Below are 14,714 nucleotides of genomic sequence, written 5' to 3' on the forward strand. Positions count from 1 at the left end.
AGGCTGTTTACGCGCGTGATGAGGATGAACTTACACTTCCGGCGAGTTTAGTGAAGAGGCCCCTGAACCCGGCGTCCACCTCGCTGTCTGACACCGTCTCCTGGACACAAACACCATAGCAACCGTCAGCACATCATCACTAACCTGCAGACATGGCGCAGCACTGAGGGGTCTCTAATGACGCCGACCTCAAGGGCGTTACTTCCTGTTTAAAAACCGTGAGTGTGGAGTCTGAGTGTTACTCACATCATCAAGTTTGGCACTGACGGGGTCGTCGCAGGGCCTGCGAGAGAGAAAACAGCGAGTCACACATCAGAGCGCCAACCAAACACGCAAGACCCCGAAGCCCCCACGGCCGGAGCTCAGTGCCCGACCACACCCCCCGACCACACCCCCACAGCGGCAGATTTCTTACACGGTCTCCGTCTGCTTCTCGGAGAACACCCGGATGCAGAAGTCTCCGTTCAGGTGCGGCTCGAAGGTGGACGGGACGATCAGGTACTCGCCCGGCGGCAGCTTGAAGCGAGAGCTGACCTCACGCAGGTTGATGAAGGTTTCTGACCTCGCCGTCTGAGCGTGGCTCAGGAAGAAGTTCTTATCCAGGTGTACGTCCCTCTGGCCGTGGAACTGCAGATACAGAGAGGACAGCCAATCGGGACATCAGGAGGTGTGGCCAAAGAGAGCGAAAATGTGTATCCATGTTTGAGAGCATTCTGCCTGACATCCTGACATCGCCGATGTTACCACAGGAAATATCCTGATTGTATAAAAGAACTTGAATAGAGCTTTGACCTTTGACCTGCAGGTTCAGCACTCACCTGTTGTGGAAGCTGAAATAAAACGAAGAGAAGAAGAGTTCAGAGTTTGGTCACGTGTTTGGTCTTTGAATCCTTCACATCAGATTTTCTCGGACGTTCTCACCTCGTAGATGGCGAAGCCGATGGTGTGCATGTCCTCGCCCTGTTTGCGTAGCTTCCTGCGGTTCTTCTGGATAAGACCCACCACGAAGCTGCAGCCCACCTCGCCGTCGTCGGGGTCATCGTCCTCCTCGGCCAGCTTAATCACGAACTGCGGATTCGTCCAGAACGTGTCTGCAGACAGAAACATGCAGCCTGAAACCTCCTGCAGCTGCAAAGCATCACAGCGAGGAAAGCCCCGCCCCCGCCAGGTTATCCTCCACTAGCGGTTCTAGAAAACTTAAGCCCCCACAAATAATGCTCATTTCTGATTGGTTACACGGTCTCAGTGTTGCAGCAGGTTACTCACACGGGTTATTCCTGCAGCCTCCGGCAGTGGAGCCTCTCCTCCAGCCGCCGTCAAACTTGCTGACGCTCCAGTGTTTGACGGAGTCGTTCTCGATGGTGTCCGGGGTCAGAGTGCACACCTCGATACGAGAGTAGTGACGCTGGAAGTCGCTGAAGGACATCCTGGGGAGAAAGAACAGAGAAGAGCGCTTCCTGTCAGCACACCTGAGCTTCCGGCGTCAGCAGGTGTGCAGTGCGCACAGAGACTCCGCCTACCAGAACTCTCCATCTTCTGCGTTGCTGTGAGGACACTCCCCCTGCACGTAGTTCCACTCAGACGACCTGCAAAGAGCAGAACCGATCAAAGCCTCAGAGTTCTGAACCTTCTTCCTGTTAAAAGGGAGTTTTTCCTTCCTGCTGTCGCCAAGGTGCTTTCTCACATGGGGTCATGTGACTGTTGGGTGTTTCTCTGCATGTATTATTGTAGGATCTACCTTACAATATAAAGCACCTTGAGGCGACCGTTGTTGTGATGTGGTGCTGGAGTGACTCAGCATGTTTGATTGTCGTTCCACATCCTGCTTTCTTAGAACAGGTAACTGGACCGACCAATCAGGCTTCAGCACTGAAGGTACCCTGCAGGACAGGTATGTGTTTTGTTGTAACCGGTTAGGTTGCCCTACAGGTGGGGCGGGTGCGGTGACCTCCACACGCTGCTACTCTGGTGAAATGGCTTTTTCCCCAGCATCTGTTTTTGTTCATCGGTGCACTCGAGTGAAAAGACCACTCACTAAACTCTGCACAGCCAATCAGAGGCCACCTGCTAGTAACCAGGGTGACGGCAGCTGGAGTTCAGATAACTTCAGCAGGTTTACTGTCAGCTGATCTGTCGTCCTAGCCTGACTTCAGACATTTTAGCAGATACAAACTGAGCTCGAGCAGCTGGAGGCACTCTCAGGCTGAGTTGGTTACCCGTCACTCCACGGTCCCGTCCACTCCACCTGGCCCCACGGGTTCCTCATCCTCACCAGCTTCTCCTGACGCCCTCGGTAGTTCACCTGGGAATGAAAACAGTTACGTGTCACTTCCTCCTCCTTCATCTCCGTCTCATCCTCACTGCTTCTCTTTTGACGTTACCTCCACGGCGCCCGTCAGCGAGTAGGCGTGGCCTTTCACCAGCTTCTGATGAGTCACAGCTTCAGAGTCTGCGGCGCTCGTGATCTGCAGAGAGACAAGCACAGCCCATCACCACTGACCCCGAGTCCAAGGCCAACAACCCAACTCCGACCCCGGCTTTCGCCTCCTCCATCGAATAATCCCGAAACACACCTCGGAGAATCTGAGAGAACCTCACTAACTGAAGGAAAAAGATGGTTTCTCTCCACACTCACATCGATGGAGCAACCCAGCAGCGATCCAGCTTCCAGCGCCTTCTTGATGATCTGGAACAAGTTGGAAGGGGGCTTTTTGAGGTCGTAGTTCTCTGCGATGCCGCCGGTGAAGTCCTCGAAGCCCTCAGTGGTGGACCCGCCAGACAGCGCCTCGTAGCAGCCGTTCACTCTGCACACAAAGAGCACAGAATGGCATGAAGGTAGAGCCCTTTCAGAGCACCAGAAGACCAAGAGCATCCACGGCGGGGGTCAGAAGCTCCCATGCACTAACCCTGGGCGTGAATGTGAGGTTTACCCTGTAAAGCCTGTTATATCATATTGGATACATGAGTTTCTGAGACCTCCATCTCATCAACGTGATCAATACTCGACATAATTTCAACATGTTACAGACTAAACTATGTTTTTGTCCAAAATTGTTGCCAAAACTGCCGAATGTATCAAATGCGATACAAAACTATATAATAAATAAATATAAAAACATATTATACACAACATATAGCCAAAAAACGTTTGTGGATTTTGTTATAAGGGTTGATAAACATCTCAGTTCCAGACAATCTGAATTTTCTGACTGTCAGAAACCCCAGGCTCCTGATTCCCAGAAGCCTTTGCCCTGGTCCTGCTCCTCTCCCTTTGGTTGAGGCGGGTCTTACTTGGCGTAGGCTTTCTCCAACAAGGCGCTCCAAAACTCCCTCCCCTCGGCCGAGTGCACGAACATCAGCTCGCCGTCTTTGACCGGCAGCCGGTCGTCGATCACCACGTCCACCCACTCACCGAACTGCCAGAACTGCGGAGGGACAGCAGAGGACAGAATGTCAGGCTTTTACTTTCTCTGTGAATTTGCAACCTATCACTGCATTGTGGGCGGGTCTAATGGTCAGGGCCCACCCACTTCAATAACAGCTGTGAGAATATTTTTAGGTTTCAGTTTTTAAGCAAACAAAAGGCTGAACGTGTTTTCATTTCTGTAAAAGTAAAAATAACATTTATGAACTTATCGCAGGTGAATTCTGACCAATCACAGCAGCCCATTTCTCACGGACCAGTAACAGTGAGACCCGAGCGGCGTGATGCTTCAGAGTAGGGCTGAAGGTCAGGTGCTCCAAACCAACCTCAGACTCAAACGCTAGAACGGGCGTTTCCCCGCAGCACGCCGTGTAGAGAGACAGAAAGGCATGAAAAACAGATGGTTTCATGCATCGGTCAGAACACTGCGCTGAAAACACCTCACACAGGTCGAGTTACAGGAAAAGCAGAAAGATAAGGTTATTGCGCCGTCCTCCTTCAGAGGTCGCTCTGTATCTGCGAGGTCATTGGTCGCTTGTGTTTCTGCTGGATTCTCTCTCTCGGGGTTTAACGACCCACACTCAGTGAGTCCTCGCACACAGCAGGAATAACACACTCACGCAGTATTGTTTCTGCAGGGCGTGCCCCCGTCATAAACAGAAGCTTCAGCAACAAAAGCATAACTCTCAGTAATTACAAGGCCCCGCCCAGCTCGCTGCCGTGCCCGGCATGAAGCACTAACACATAAACTCCCACGTGAGTGGAAAGCTTGGTGGAGCGTGAGGCGTGACAAACATGGCTGCTGGCGTTGTTGTGAGAGCCGCAGCTTTCTGCCGATTGCCGCCGGCCGCTGACGCAGCTCCACAGGGTCCAGCTTTACGTCAGCGAGGCCTGACAACATCAACCTGTACAGGTGTTTCACAGAATCACACATTAGTTACCTGGAAGTGGAAGATGCCGGCGTAGCTGTCCCCAAAGTCCTGGTCCGTGGGAACAACTCTGGCCATCACATATTCATTCAGGGTCAGAGAGGCGATGGCCGCCAGCAGCCAGCAGTCACCTGGACAGACAGGAAACACTCAGTCAGCGCCCACTCCTCAGCACTGCCCCCTGCAGGCCTTACTTCCTGTTACAACTAAAACACTCATAAATATGTTTTACACCTGATTGGCCCTTATGACATCCTCCGCACTAAAGCCATGATCGCCTCTTTCACTGGGTTTTAATCAAACGTGTTGCATCTGTGGTGCTCGCGGTCAAAGGTGACCGCCACAGGAAATGACAGCTGGAGGGCCAAGCAGTCATTGGGTCATTTCAGGAAATGGTTATATTTAGACAAGTACTATCTCACACACACACCTGCTAATCAGTAACAAACAATCATAAGCCTTCGTCATACAGTAACCTCACAGCAGCCAGGTTAGTGGTCACATGGCATCATTAAAGACGCTGCAGAAACAGGGTCCAGAGATCCAGCTCGGGTCAAGCTAGCAGCTACTGTGTCACCATCCACCTGTCGGTCAAAGAGGCCGCGCCCCCTAATCCATTATAAAATCATTGTGGCGGGGGCGTGGTCTGCTGGCCTGCTGCAGAGGAGGGGTGACACAGTGACTTGTACAGGACTGTTTTATTGAGGGAGATGTGTCTTATCTGTGTCCGCAGTGAGAAGGAGCAGGTGATGCTGGGAGAGAGTCGGAGTGGCTGCGTCCGAGGCGGGCGCCAAAAACCGCAGATTATTTCTCAATAAAAGACAGTCTAAGCATTAACCAGTCGTGTGCGCGTGTCCTGTGTTACAGTCATGCTCCCCCAGTTGCTGACATTCTGCACACACCATTACACACTCACTACAAATACAGGACTCGACACAGTCACTTTAACCGCTTTAAATCCTCATTGCACAGCTTTTACACAACTGTAAATACGAAACAGCCGTCTTACATTCTCTAATATTGAATACTTTAGTATTTTGTTATTTTTATTATTATTTTTATTTTCTTCTTTAATATAACTGCACACTTCTATATGTTCATGTAAAGCTGAGGAGCACGAGCCAACAAATTTCATTACGGGTAAATGTTGCTATGCTGTTTATCTGCATATGACAATAAAATCTGAAACTTGAAACTTGCTATGAAGGATGAAACTACCTACAGAGATCGATCAGTTTGAGTATCAGGCTGTAAACATGTTTGTTTTAACATGGGAGTCTATGGGCACTGACTCACTGCTGCCACCGCTGGACGTCAGAGGAACTGCAGGTCTGGAGTGGCTGGTTAGTGCTGCCCCCTACAGGCTGCACAGACGCTAATGAGATTAGCGTGCAGTTTAACCCTGAAAATATGCCCAGCTCTGATTGGTGCACACCGTTACAGGTCACACTTTTCTAACAGAGCCCGGAGAAAAAAAACACGCTGCCACAGGTATTCATCATCATCATCATCACATATTCAGACAGACGCTCTGCTTCCTGTCATGCAAAAGCAAGAAAAACCTCAGCTCACACTTTAATTATTCGCTCGACCGCCGTGACGCCTAGGGAGGAACTCAGACAGCGCCGCAGGAAGTGAGTGCAGCGAAAGAAGCCTGTGACCACAAACATCCAGAGACAGAGCTCCGCCTCTAATCGCAGCTCAGCGTTACACAACAGTGCTCTGGGGTTTCACCGAGGCACGAACATGACTCATCCACCACCACACAGGCACTGGGTTTGTGTCCCTGTGAGGACCGCCGGGCTGCAGGCACGCTCACACCTGGATCAGGTCCACATCTGGATCAGGGTCCACATGGAACCAGACTCAATTTCAGGCTGTGAGTCATGTGACAGCAGGATGTCCTCAAAGAGTTGCAAACACAGGCGTGTGTGAGTGTGTGTGTGAGGGTGTGTCCTCATTGGCTGACAGCTCATGCCCCTCGCTCTCTCTCTAACAATGGCTGGTAGCCTTTTCCTGTCTGCTGCTTCCTGTTCAGCCAATCAGGGACCAGCGTGGCAGAGCCGCTCAGCTGCTTCTCATTAAAATAAAAGTTCTTCAGCAATTTGATGGAGAGGGGGCATGTGACCCCCCCCCCAACTGTGAGCCTGAGACTTTAAAGCCTGTGATCATGTGACCACAGAGATACTATCTTTGTGTGTGTGTGTGTGTGTGTGTGTGTGTGTGTGTGTGTGTGTGTGTGTGTGTGTGTGTGTGGCATGAAGGAGATTAGACTGAACCAGCTGAGAGCATTGTCATGGCAACTTTGTTTTCTTTCTGCCTTTTAAGGTGGAAATGATTCTGCAGCCTCTGTCTGTGCGACAACGACGGCCTGAGGCAGAATGACATGTTATTAAATGTGTTATTAACATGTTTATTAACATGTTTAATAAAATAAACATGTCATTAAACAGGTTTATTAACATGTTAATAAACCTGTTAATGTTTATGTTAATAAACATGTTTAATAACATGTTTATTAACATTATTGGGGGTGGGTGTAGCTCAGGTGGCAGAGCAGGTCAGCCACTAATCAGAAGGTCGGTGGTTCAATCCCAGGCTGCCTCCTGGCTGCATGCCAACATGATATTAAACGGGTTTATTAACATGATATTAAACGGGTTTATTAACATGATATTAAACGGGTTTATTAACATGTTATTAAACGGGTTTATTAACATGATATTAAACGGGTTTATTAACATGTTATTAAACGGGTTTATTAACATGATATTAAAAGGGTTTATTAACATGTTATTAAACGGGTTTATTAACATGATATTAAACGGGTTTATTAACATGTTATTAAACGGGTTTATTAACATGTTATTAAACGGGTTTATTAACATGATATTAAACGGGTTTATTAACATGTTATTAAACGGGTTTATTAACATGTTATTAAACGGGTTTATTAACATGTTATTAAACGGGTTTATTAACATGATATTAAACGGGTTTATTAACATGTTATTAAACGGGTTTATTAACATGATATTAAACGGGTTTATTAACATGATATTAAAAGGGTTTATTAACATGTTATTAAATGGGTTTATTAACATGATATTAAAAGGGTTTATTAACATGTTATTAAATGGGTTTATTAACATGTTATTAAACGGGTTTATTAACATGATATTAAACGGGTTTATTAACATGTTATTAAACAGGTTTATTAACATGTTAATAAGCTTGTTATTAAACATGTAAGAACCCATATTGAGTAATAAATAGCGAGAGCTGTACAACACACTTTATTCTTTCGTTATGACACCCTGTGACATCACGAGGACGTCAGAACATCCTGACGTCATCACATCATAATAAAATGTCATAAACCATGAAAGAGCGTGACAGCGCGGCAGTCGGGGAGATGCGCTCTGGTTTGTTTGTGGAATAAATAAAGTTTGAAATGAAAAGCGCAGCGCTTTACTGAGTAAAGGGCTGTTGCTGAGGTCTCCATGACGACGAAATGGGGTCAGAATCGATCAGCTGACCATTTCACAGATCCTTTTATGGCTGAAAGCTCTGTGGCCTCTGACCTCTGTGCAGTCTGATTCAAAATGAGAATTCAGCTGACTGAAGCTGTGAGTGATGTCACACCAGCACTGCTCTCGGATTGGTTTTCGTTAAATCGGCTCAATGAGTTTGAACGCTCAGGAGGCGTGGCAGCCAGCACAGACCGGGTGAGATGTGCTCAGAGACAGTAGGAAACTCACCCAGTGCGCCCTGGCAGATATCAGTCCTGGTGGCCCCGCCCACGATGAACTCCGGTTTAGAGACGAGCTCCTGGAAGACAAACCAGAGACAGTGTTAATGATGCTGGTCAGGGCCACGCCCACTCAGAGTGGGGAACACAGAGCTGCTGGGGTGTGTGTCCAGATTCAGATTGCTCCTCAGACTGAATCTGCTCCCAACACACACACACGCGCGCGCGCGCGCACGCACGCACGCACACCATCACTTGAAGCTCTCAGGTTAACCTCAGCTCCTCCACCTGAAACAGCTGGTCGGACTCACTGTCTGCGTGCACGCCCACCGCTCCCTCACTGCTATTCCTCCCGCAGCAGCAAGCACTGACTCATCAGGGAGTGACTCAGTGCGCATGCTTAAGATTGAAGGGACGCATTTTATGAAACGGAGCAGAGATTCACCAAAACTCCTCTCTGCTCCTTCATGTCCCTGCCGGAGGCCTGCTCCTCTCACAGGTCTGTGAGATTATCATCTGTGAAAATCTCTCTGGGTACCAAACAGTGTGTTTTTCCATCAGGCACAACCACCCCTCCCCCCCCCCCGGTCCCGGTTCTCACCGTGGGCCTCTTCCAGCTGACTCCGCGGACCTTGTAGGAGCTCGGGCCCAGCTCGTTGAAGCCCAGAGACTCGGGCGCGGCGGGGAACGTCGGGTCGCAGAAGAGCTTGCCCGCGGAACGGCACTGGGCGCGCAGCGCGTTGAAGTTCTGGTTCAGGTACGGGACCGCGTTCGCGTTGGTGCCAAAGCCCGCGGACAGAGCGCGCTTCTTGGCCAGAGTGGACGCAACGCCGGACATGATGAAGAGGAGGAGAGGAGGAAGATCACACGGCTGTAAACTCCAACAACTTCAGCTGCTCAAAGTTTTCCCCACGCAGACCGCGCCCCGAACCAGAGGAGGAGCCACAGCCTCTGCCAGCCTCCACCCACCTCCAACCGCTCAGACGTACACCTCCCTCTGAGCAGGGAAACACAGCACGCGACGTGTTTACTGTATTTAAGACATCATATCACGCACACACACAGACCCACGCACACTTACCACCATCATTATCAGTGCTCTGCTGCCCCGCCCATTCTGATCACCTTCAGTTTTACAGAGCACCCAATCACAACAACAGTCGCCTCAAGGCGCTTTATATTGTACAGTAGAGCCCACAATAATAGATACAGAGAAAACCCAACAATCATATGAGCCCCTATGAGCACTTTGGACAGTGGGAAGGAAAAACTCCCTTTGAACAGGAAGAAACCTCCAGCAGAACCAGGCTCAGGGAGGGCATGACCGGGAGCAGCCCTGGAACAGTGCGACTTCCTCTCACCTGTCTTTCAAAGAAACATGAAGAGCGCCCCCTGCAGGCAAACAACTCATTTTAATTGATCCTAATAATCAGTAAATATCATGTTATTTGATTATTGTTATTGATTTCTGCACCATCCACAGCAAATATGATGCAAATCATGTTCAGCAAAGCATCTCCATCCTCCGCTGATCCAGCCGCTCAGGTTATACAGGTGTTGATCAGAGTGGAAGTGCCGTGATTGGTCAGAATCAGCCCGAGATACATTCATAAAACACAAACCCCTGTCACAGGTGCTGTTGGTCTCCTGTTTCTATGGCAATTTCTCCCAATCAGCTGTTCGTCAAACGTTTTGATGCTCTGGTGTAATAATGTGTGTGATTGAATGCATTATCATCATGCGACGATAGCCACCTGTGCTTTCAAGTTCAAGTTTTATTTGCTGTGTCCAAGTAACATAGATACATCTGTCAAATCAGCATACACTGTGAGATCGCCATACCTGTATCATCAAACGACACAATGAAATTCTTCAGCTCAGAGCGCCTCAGCATTGCACATGAAGTAACACTTTGAGACAAGACGTATATCAATAAACATGTACAGCGTGCCCAGTGATTGTGCAACATACTGTCTGATGTCTTAGCAGTTCAGCAGGTTGATGGCTTGAGGGTGTCGCCATGGAGATGGCGTCAGGCAAAACTACAAAAACGTGTCCGAATTTCAAAGAGAAGAAGAAACGACAGGAGAAGAAAAGCAAAGAGAGAACGAGAAGAGAGCCCTGTCGGTCACATCTGTGCGAATTCATGTGGAGGAAACAGGAAGCGCGTCTGTGTGTTACTGCGTTGTCATGGCGTCAGGTCTCTTTCCTGTTTTATATTTGAGAAAAGCTTTAATACGTAGAAGGTTTTTATGTTCCCGAGCCTCTGAAGCTGAGCTCATGTGTTTGTTTAAGCAGTGCTAAGATACTAACCCTGTTATTAATAACAATAATAAACCCACCACCAGTAAACACACTTCATCCAGATTCAGTCCGCTTTCATTTACACAGCTCTCACTGCTTCACGCTGGAGCAATTTGGCAACAGTGGAAAGGAAGAACGACCTTTTAACAGGAAGAGCCCTCTAACAGATCCAGGATCAGCATGAAGAGCGTGAGCAGGCTTGCGCAGCGGCCCGCCTCTCTCTGTTGCGTGCCAAGCGTTTGCTGTTTTTTGGGCGTCTTATCAAAGAGCCGTTTAGACTGAGCGGCTCAGACATCAGAGAGAAAACAAACGAGCTGCTGTTTGAAGAAAGAGGCTCCGGCCGTTAAACATTAATGAGATAACAAGCAGCCGAGCTGCTCCATCTGCTGCACAGGTGAGAACAGGGCTTCAGTTCAGCTGCTGTCTTTCAACAGCGTGCAGAGTAAGGATCGCGTGACGATGTGAGCTGACGCTTCTCAGTGACATCAGTTCTGAGCAGGAATTTAAAATAACGCGTAAAATAAAAACAGGTGACAGGAGCCGTTTCTGCTCGGTCTGAGTCACTCCTCGGGCTTCTGCACGAGAAAAATTTCACATCAGTCGATGTTTGATGACCCTCGTCATCAGCTCCATGCTTCCCTCCATCAGAACCGGGCTTCGTCACAGCAGACTGAACGTCATCGTCACCTCTTAGCCGATCGATAGAAACACTGCTGCAGTTCGTAATGATTGTTATCATCGCTAATCATGTCTCGTCCAATCAGGAGCTGTGTTCTGATCCTCGCTTCATCGCTGACGGAGCCTGAAGAACAGACGTCTGTCAGGGAGATATTAATGTACAGAATTCACCTGCTTGCTGCTACTACTGCACATTCACCCAGTGTATATACTATATGTGTGTGTGTGTGTGTATATATATATATATATATATATATATATATATATATATATATATATATATATATATATATATATATATATATATATATATATATATATAAAAAAACACCCAGCACGCCCCTGCGGGCGGTTTATCCTTCAAGCTCAGGTCCTCTACCAGAGGCCTGGGAGCTTGAGGGTCCTGCGCAGTATCTTAGCTGTTCCCAGGACTGCGCTCTTCTGGACAGAGATCTCCGATGTTGTTCCCGGGATCTGCTGGAGCCACTTACCTAGCTTGGGAGTCACCGCACCTAGTGCTCCGATTACCACGGGGACCACCGTTACCTTCACCCTCCACATCCTCTCGAGCTCTTCTCTGAGCCCTTGGTATTTCTCCAGCTTCTCGTGTTCCTTCTTCCTGATATTGCTGTCATTCGGAACCGCTACATCGATCACTACGGCTGTCTTCTTCTGTTTGTCTACCACCACTATGTCCGGTTGGTTAGCCACCACCATTTTGTCCGTCTGTATCTGGAAGTCCCACAGGATCTTAGCTCGGTCATTCTCCACCACCCTTGGGGGCATCTCCCATTTTGACCTCGGGACTTCCAGGTTATACTCGGCACAGATGTTCCTGTACACTATGCCGGCCACTTGGTTATGGCGTTCCATGTATGCCTTGCCTGCTAGCATCTTGCACCCTGCTGTTATGTGCTGGATTGTCTCTGGGGCATCTTTACACAGCCTGCACCTGGGGTCTTGCCTGGTGTGATAGACCCCAGCCTCTATGGATCTTGTACTCAGAGCTTGTTCTTGTGCTGCCATGATTAGTGCCTCTGTGCTGTCTTTCAGTCCAGCTTTGTCCAGCCACTGGTAGGATTTCTGGATATCAGCCACCTCCTCTATCTGCCGGTGGTACATACCGTGCAGGGGCCTGTCCTTCTATGATGGTTCCTCGTCTCCCTCCTCTTTCTTGGGTTTCTGCTGCCTGAGGTATTCACTGAGCACTCGGTCAGTTGGGGCCATCTTCCCAATGTATTCTTGGATGTTTGTTGTCTCATCCTGGACTGTGGTGCTGACACTCACCAGTCCCCGGCCCCCTTCCTTCCGCTTAGCGTACAGCCTCAGGGTGCTGGACTTGGGGTGAAACCCTCCATGCATGGTAAGGAGCTTTCTTGTCTTTATGTCAGTGGCTTCTATCTCCTCCTTTGGCCAGCCTATTACCCCAGCAGGGTACCTGATCACGGGCAGGGCGTACGTGTTGATGGCCCGGATCTTGTTCTTACCATTCAGCTGACTCCTCAGGACTTGCCTGACCCTCTGCAGGTACTTGGTGGTTGCAGCTTTTCTAGCGGCCTCTTCATGGTTCCCATTCGCCTGCGGGATCCCCAGGTACTTGTAACTGTCCTCTATGTCTGCAATGTTGCCTTCTGGTAGTTCAATCCCCTCAGTTCTGACTACCTTCCCTCTCTTTGTTACCATCCGACTACACTTCTCCAGTCCGAACGACATTGGAACGACATTGGATATATATATCTATATATCTATATATCTATATATATATATATATAGATATATAGATATATAATGTTCTTCCTCTACACCCCCCCCCCCAATTTTTGCACATGTCGAGGAGCGTGTCAGGCTACATTTCACTGTGTGTTATACTTGTATAACTATGCATGTGACAAATAATAAAGAACCTTGAACCTTGAACCTTGAGAGCTGGGTGAGTTTGATGACAGCGGGCGTGCTCGTCGCTGACAGGAAAAGGAAACATCACACAACACTTAAACTCTGCTTTAAGAAGTTTGTAAAATAAAATGCGACAGAGAAAATCACCCCAGAGAATAAATTTTCTGAAGTGGTTTGACGAGTAAAGGACAAAAACTTTCAGCTCCTTTATCCACAGAAATGACCTCTCAGAGGCTCAGAGAGTGATCATGTGACCTGTGTCTGTCAGGTGACTGCTGGCTCCTGGCGGCCATTGCCTGACTCTGGACCCTCAGATCCTGAACAGAGTGGTCCCTCCTGGGCAGAGCTTCACCTCACAGTATGCCGGCATCTTCCACTTCCAGGTCGCTCACCTTTCTAAAGAAACAGAAATAACACACAGTACAGGGTGGGGGTGTAATTACAGAGGAAGTGACATCTTGTTCACATCTGTCCTCTGTAGTTATGGCAGTACGGGGAGTGGGCGGACGTAGTCGTGGACGACCGGCTGCCCATCAGAGATGGGAAACTGCTGTTCGTCCACTCAGCGGAGGGAGTGGAGTTCTGGAGTGCTGTGCTGGAGAAAGCCTACGCTAAGTAAGAGCAACCTGTGAGGTCTAACAAAGCTGACCTGTAATTAAACTCACTTTTATTTATGTGGCACCGAATCACAACAACAAGTGGCTTCATGGACAGATAGAGCTGGGTGTCATCAGCATAGCAGTGTAAATGTATGCTATGTCTTCTAATGATGCTGCCTAAGGGAAGCATGTATAATGTAAACAGAATTGGTCCTAGCACTGAACCCTGTGGAACTCCATAATTAACCTCAGTGTGTGAAGAGGACTCTCCATTTACATGCACAAACTGGAGTCTATTAGATAGATATGATACAAACCACTGCAGTGCAGTACCTGTAATACCTACAGCATGTTCTAATCGCTCTAATAGGATATTATGGTCGACAGTATCGAACGCTGCACTGAGGTCTAGCAGGACAAGCACAGAGATGAGTCCACTGTCAGAGGCCATAAGAAGATCATTTGTAACCTTCACTAAAGCTGTTTCTGTGCTGTGATGAGCTCTGAAACCTGACTGAAACTCTTCAAATAAACCTCTGCAGATGATCTGTTAGCTGTTTGACAACTACTCTTTCAAGGATGTTTGATATGAAAGGAAGGTTGGAGATTGGCCTATAATTAGCTAAGACTGCTGGGTCTAGAGATGCTTTTTGAGTAAAGGTTTAACTACAGCCAGCTTGAAGGCCTGTGGTACATAGCTGATCATTAGAGATAGTTGATCATATTTAAGATTGAAGCATTAGTCTGAAAGAAGCTGTTTTAGCTCCTCCTATTTTGAGGCCACCCTTTCTTCTGACCCTCAGCTGACCCTTCTCACCCTGGACACAGTCTGTTTGACCTGCTCCCCTCAGGCAGGAGGCTCCGGTCCATTCGCACCAGAACCTCTCGCCATAAGAACAGTTTCTTCCCCTCTGCTGTTGGACACATGAACAATAACCATATGACTGTCCCCGCCACTAACACATGACCCTACGCTGTGTCACTGCATCATTCCATGTTTGGCACTGATCACCACCTGCACTCATGTATATATCTTTCAACGTAGCACTCTTAATTCTTATTCTCATGTATATATCTCATGTATATCTCATGCACATATCTTTCTACGTAGCACTTTTAATTCTTATTCCTAC

General features: G+C 48.3%; 1 protein-coding gene and 1 pseudogene across 1 annotated transcript in view; one reads left to right on the forward strand and one right to left on the reverse strand.

The window, feature by feature from the left end:
* Nucleotides 1-9,052, reverse strand: part of LOC146708652 (calpain-2 catalytic subunit-like) — a 13,197-nt gene extending 4,145 nt beyond the window's left edge. Inside the window, exons 1-14 of the mRNA XM_085460653.1 lie at nucleotides 8,706-9,052; nucleotides 8,115-8,184; nucleotides 4,366-4,484; nucleotides 3,292-3,425; nucleotides 2,636-2,804; nucleotides 2,382-2,465; nucleotides 2,217-2,302; nucleotides 1,521-1,586; nucleotides 1,267-1,427; nucleotides 922-1,091; nucleotides 819-830; nucleotides 416-627; nucleotides 247-283; nucleotides 35-100 (exon numbers count right to left, since the gene is read on the reverse strand). Coding sequence (XP_085316779.1) covers nucleotides 35-100; nucleotides 247-283; nucleotides 416-627; nucleotides 819-830; nucleotides 922-1,091; nucleotides 1,267-1,427; nucleotides 1,521-1,586; nucleotides 2,217-2,302; nucleotides 2,382-2,465; nucleotides 2,636-2,804; nucleotides 3,292-3,425; nucleotides 4,366-4,484; nucleotides 8,115-8,184; nucleotides 8,706-8,942 — 1,623 coding nt within the window. The 5' untranslated portion in view covers nucleotides 8,943-9,052. The remainder of the gene's footprint in view (nucleotides 1-34; nucleotides 101-246; nucleotides 284-415; nucleotides 628-818; nucleotides 831-921; nucleotides 1,092-1,266; nucleotides 1,428-1,520; nucleotides 1,587-2,216; nucleotides 2,303-2,381; nucleotides 2,466-2,635; nucleotides 2,805-3,291; nucleotides 3,426-4,365; nucleotides 4,485-8,114; nucleotides 8,185-8,705) is intronic.
* A 2,081-nt stretch (nucleotides 9,053-11,133) lies between these two features.
* LOC146708653 (calpain-1 catalytic subunit-like) overlaps nucleotides 11,134-14,714 on the forward strand; it is a 46,333-nt pseudogene continuing 42,752 nt past the window's right edge.

The sequence above is a fragment of the Copadichromis virginalis genome, linkage group LG6 (assembly GCF_057382275.1).
Source record: "Copadichromis virginalis isolate Kocher_CV1m ecotype Utaka linkage group LG6, C_Virginalis_male_GT1.1, whole genome shotgun sequence".
NCBI classification, from domain to species: Eukaryota; Metazoa; Chordata; class Actinopteri; order Cichliformes; family Cichlidae; genus Copadichromis; species Copadichromis virginalis.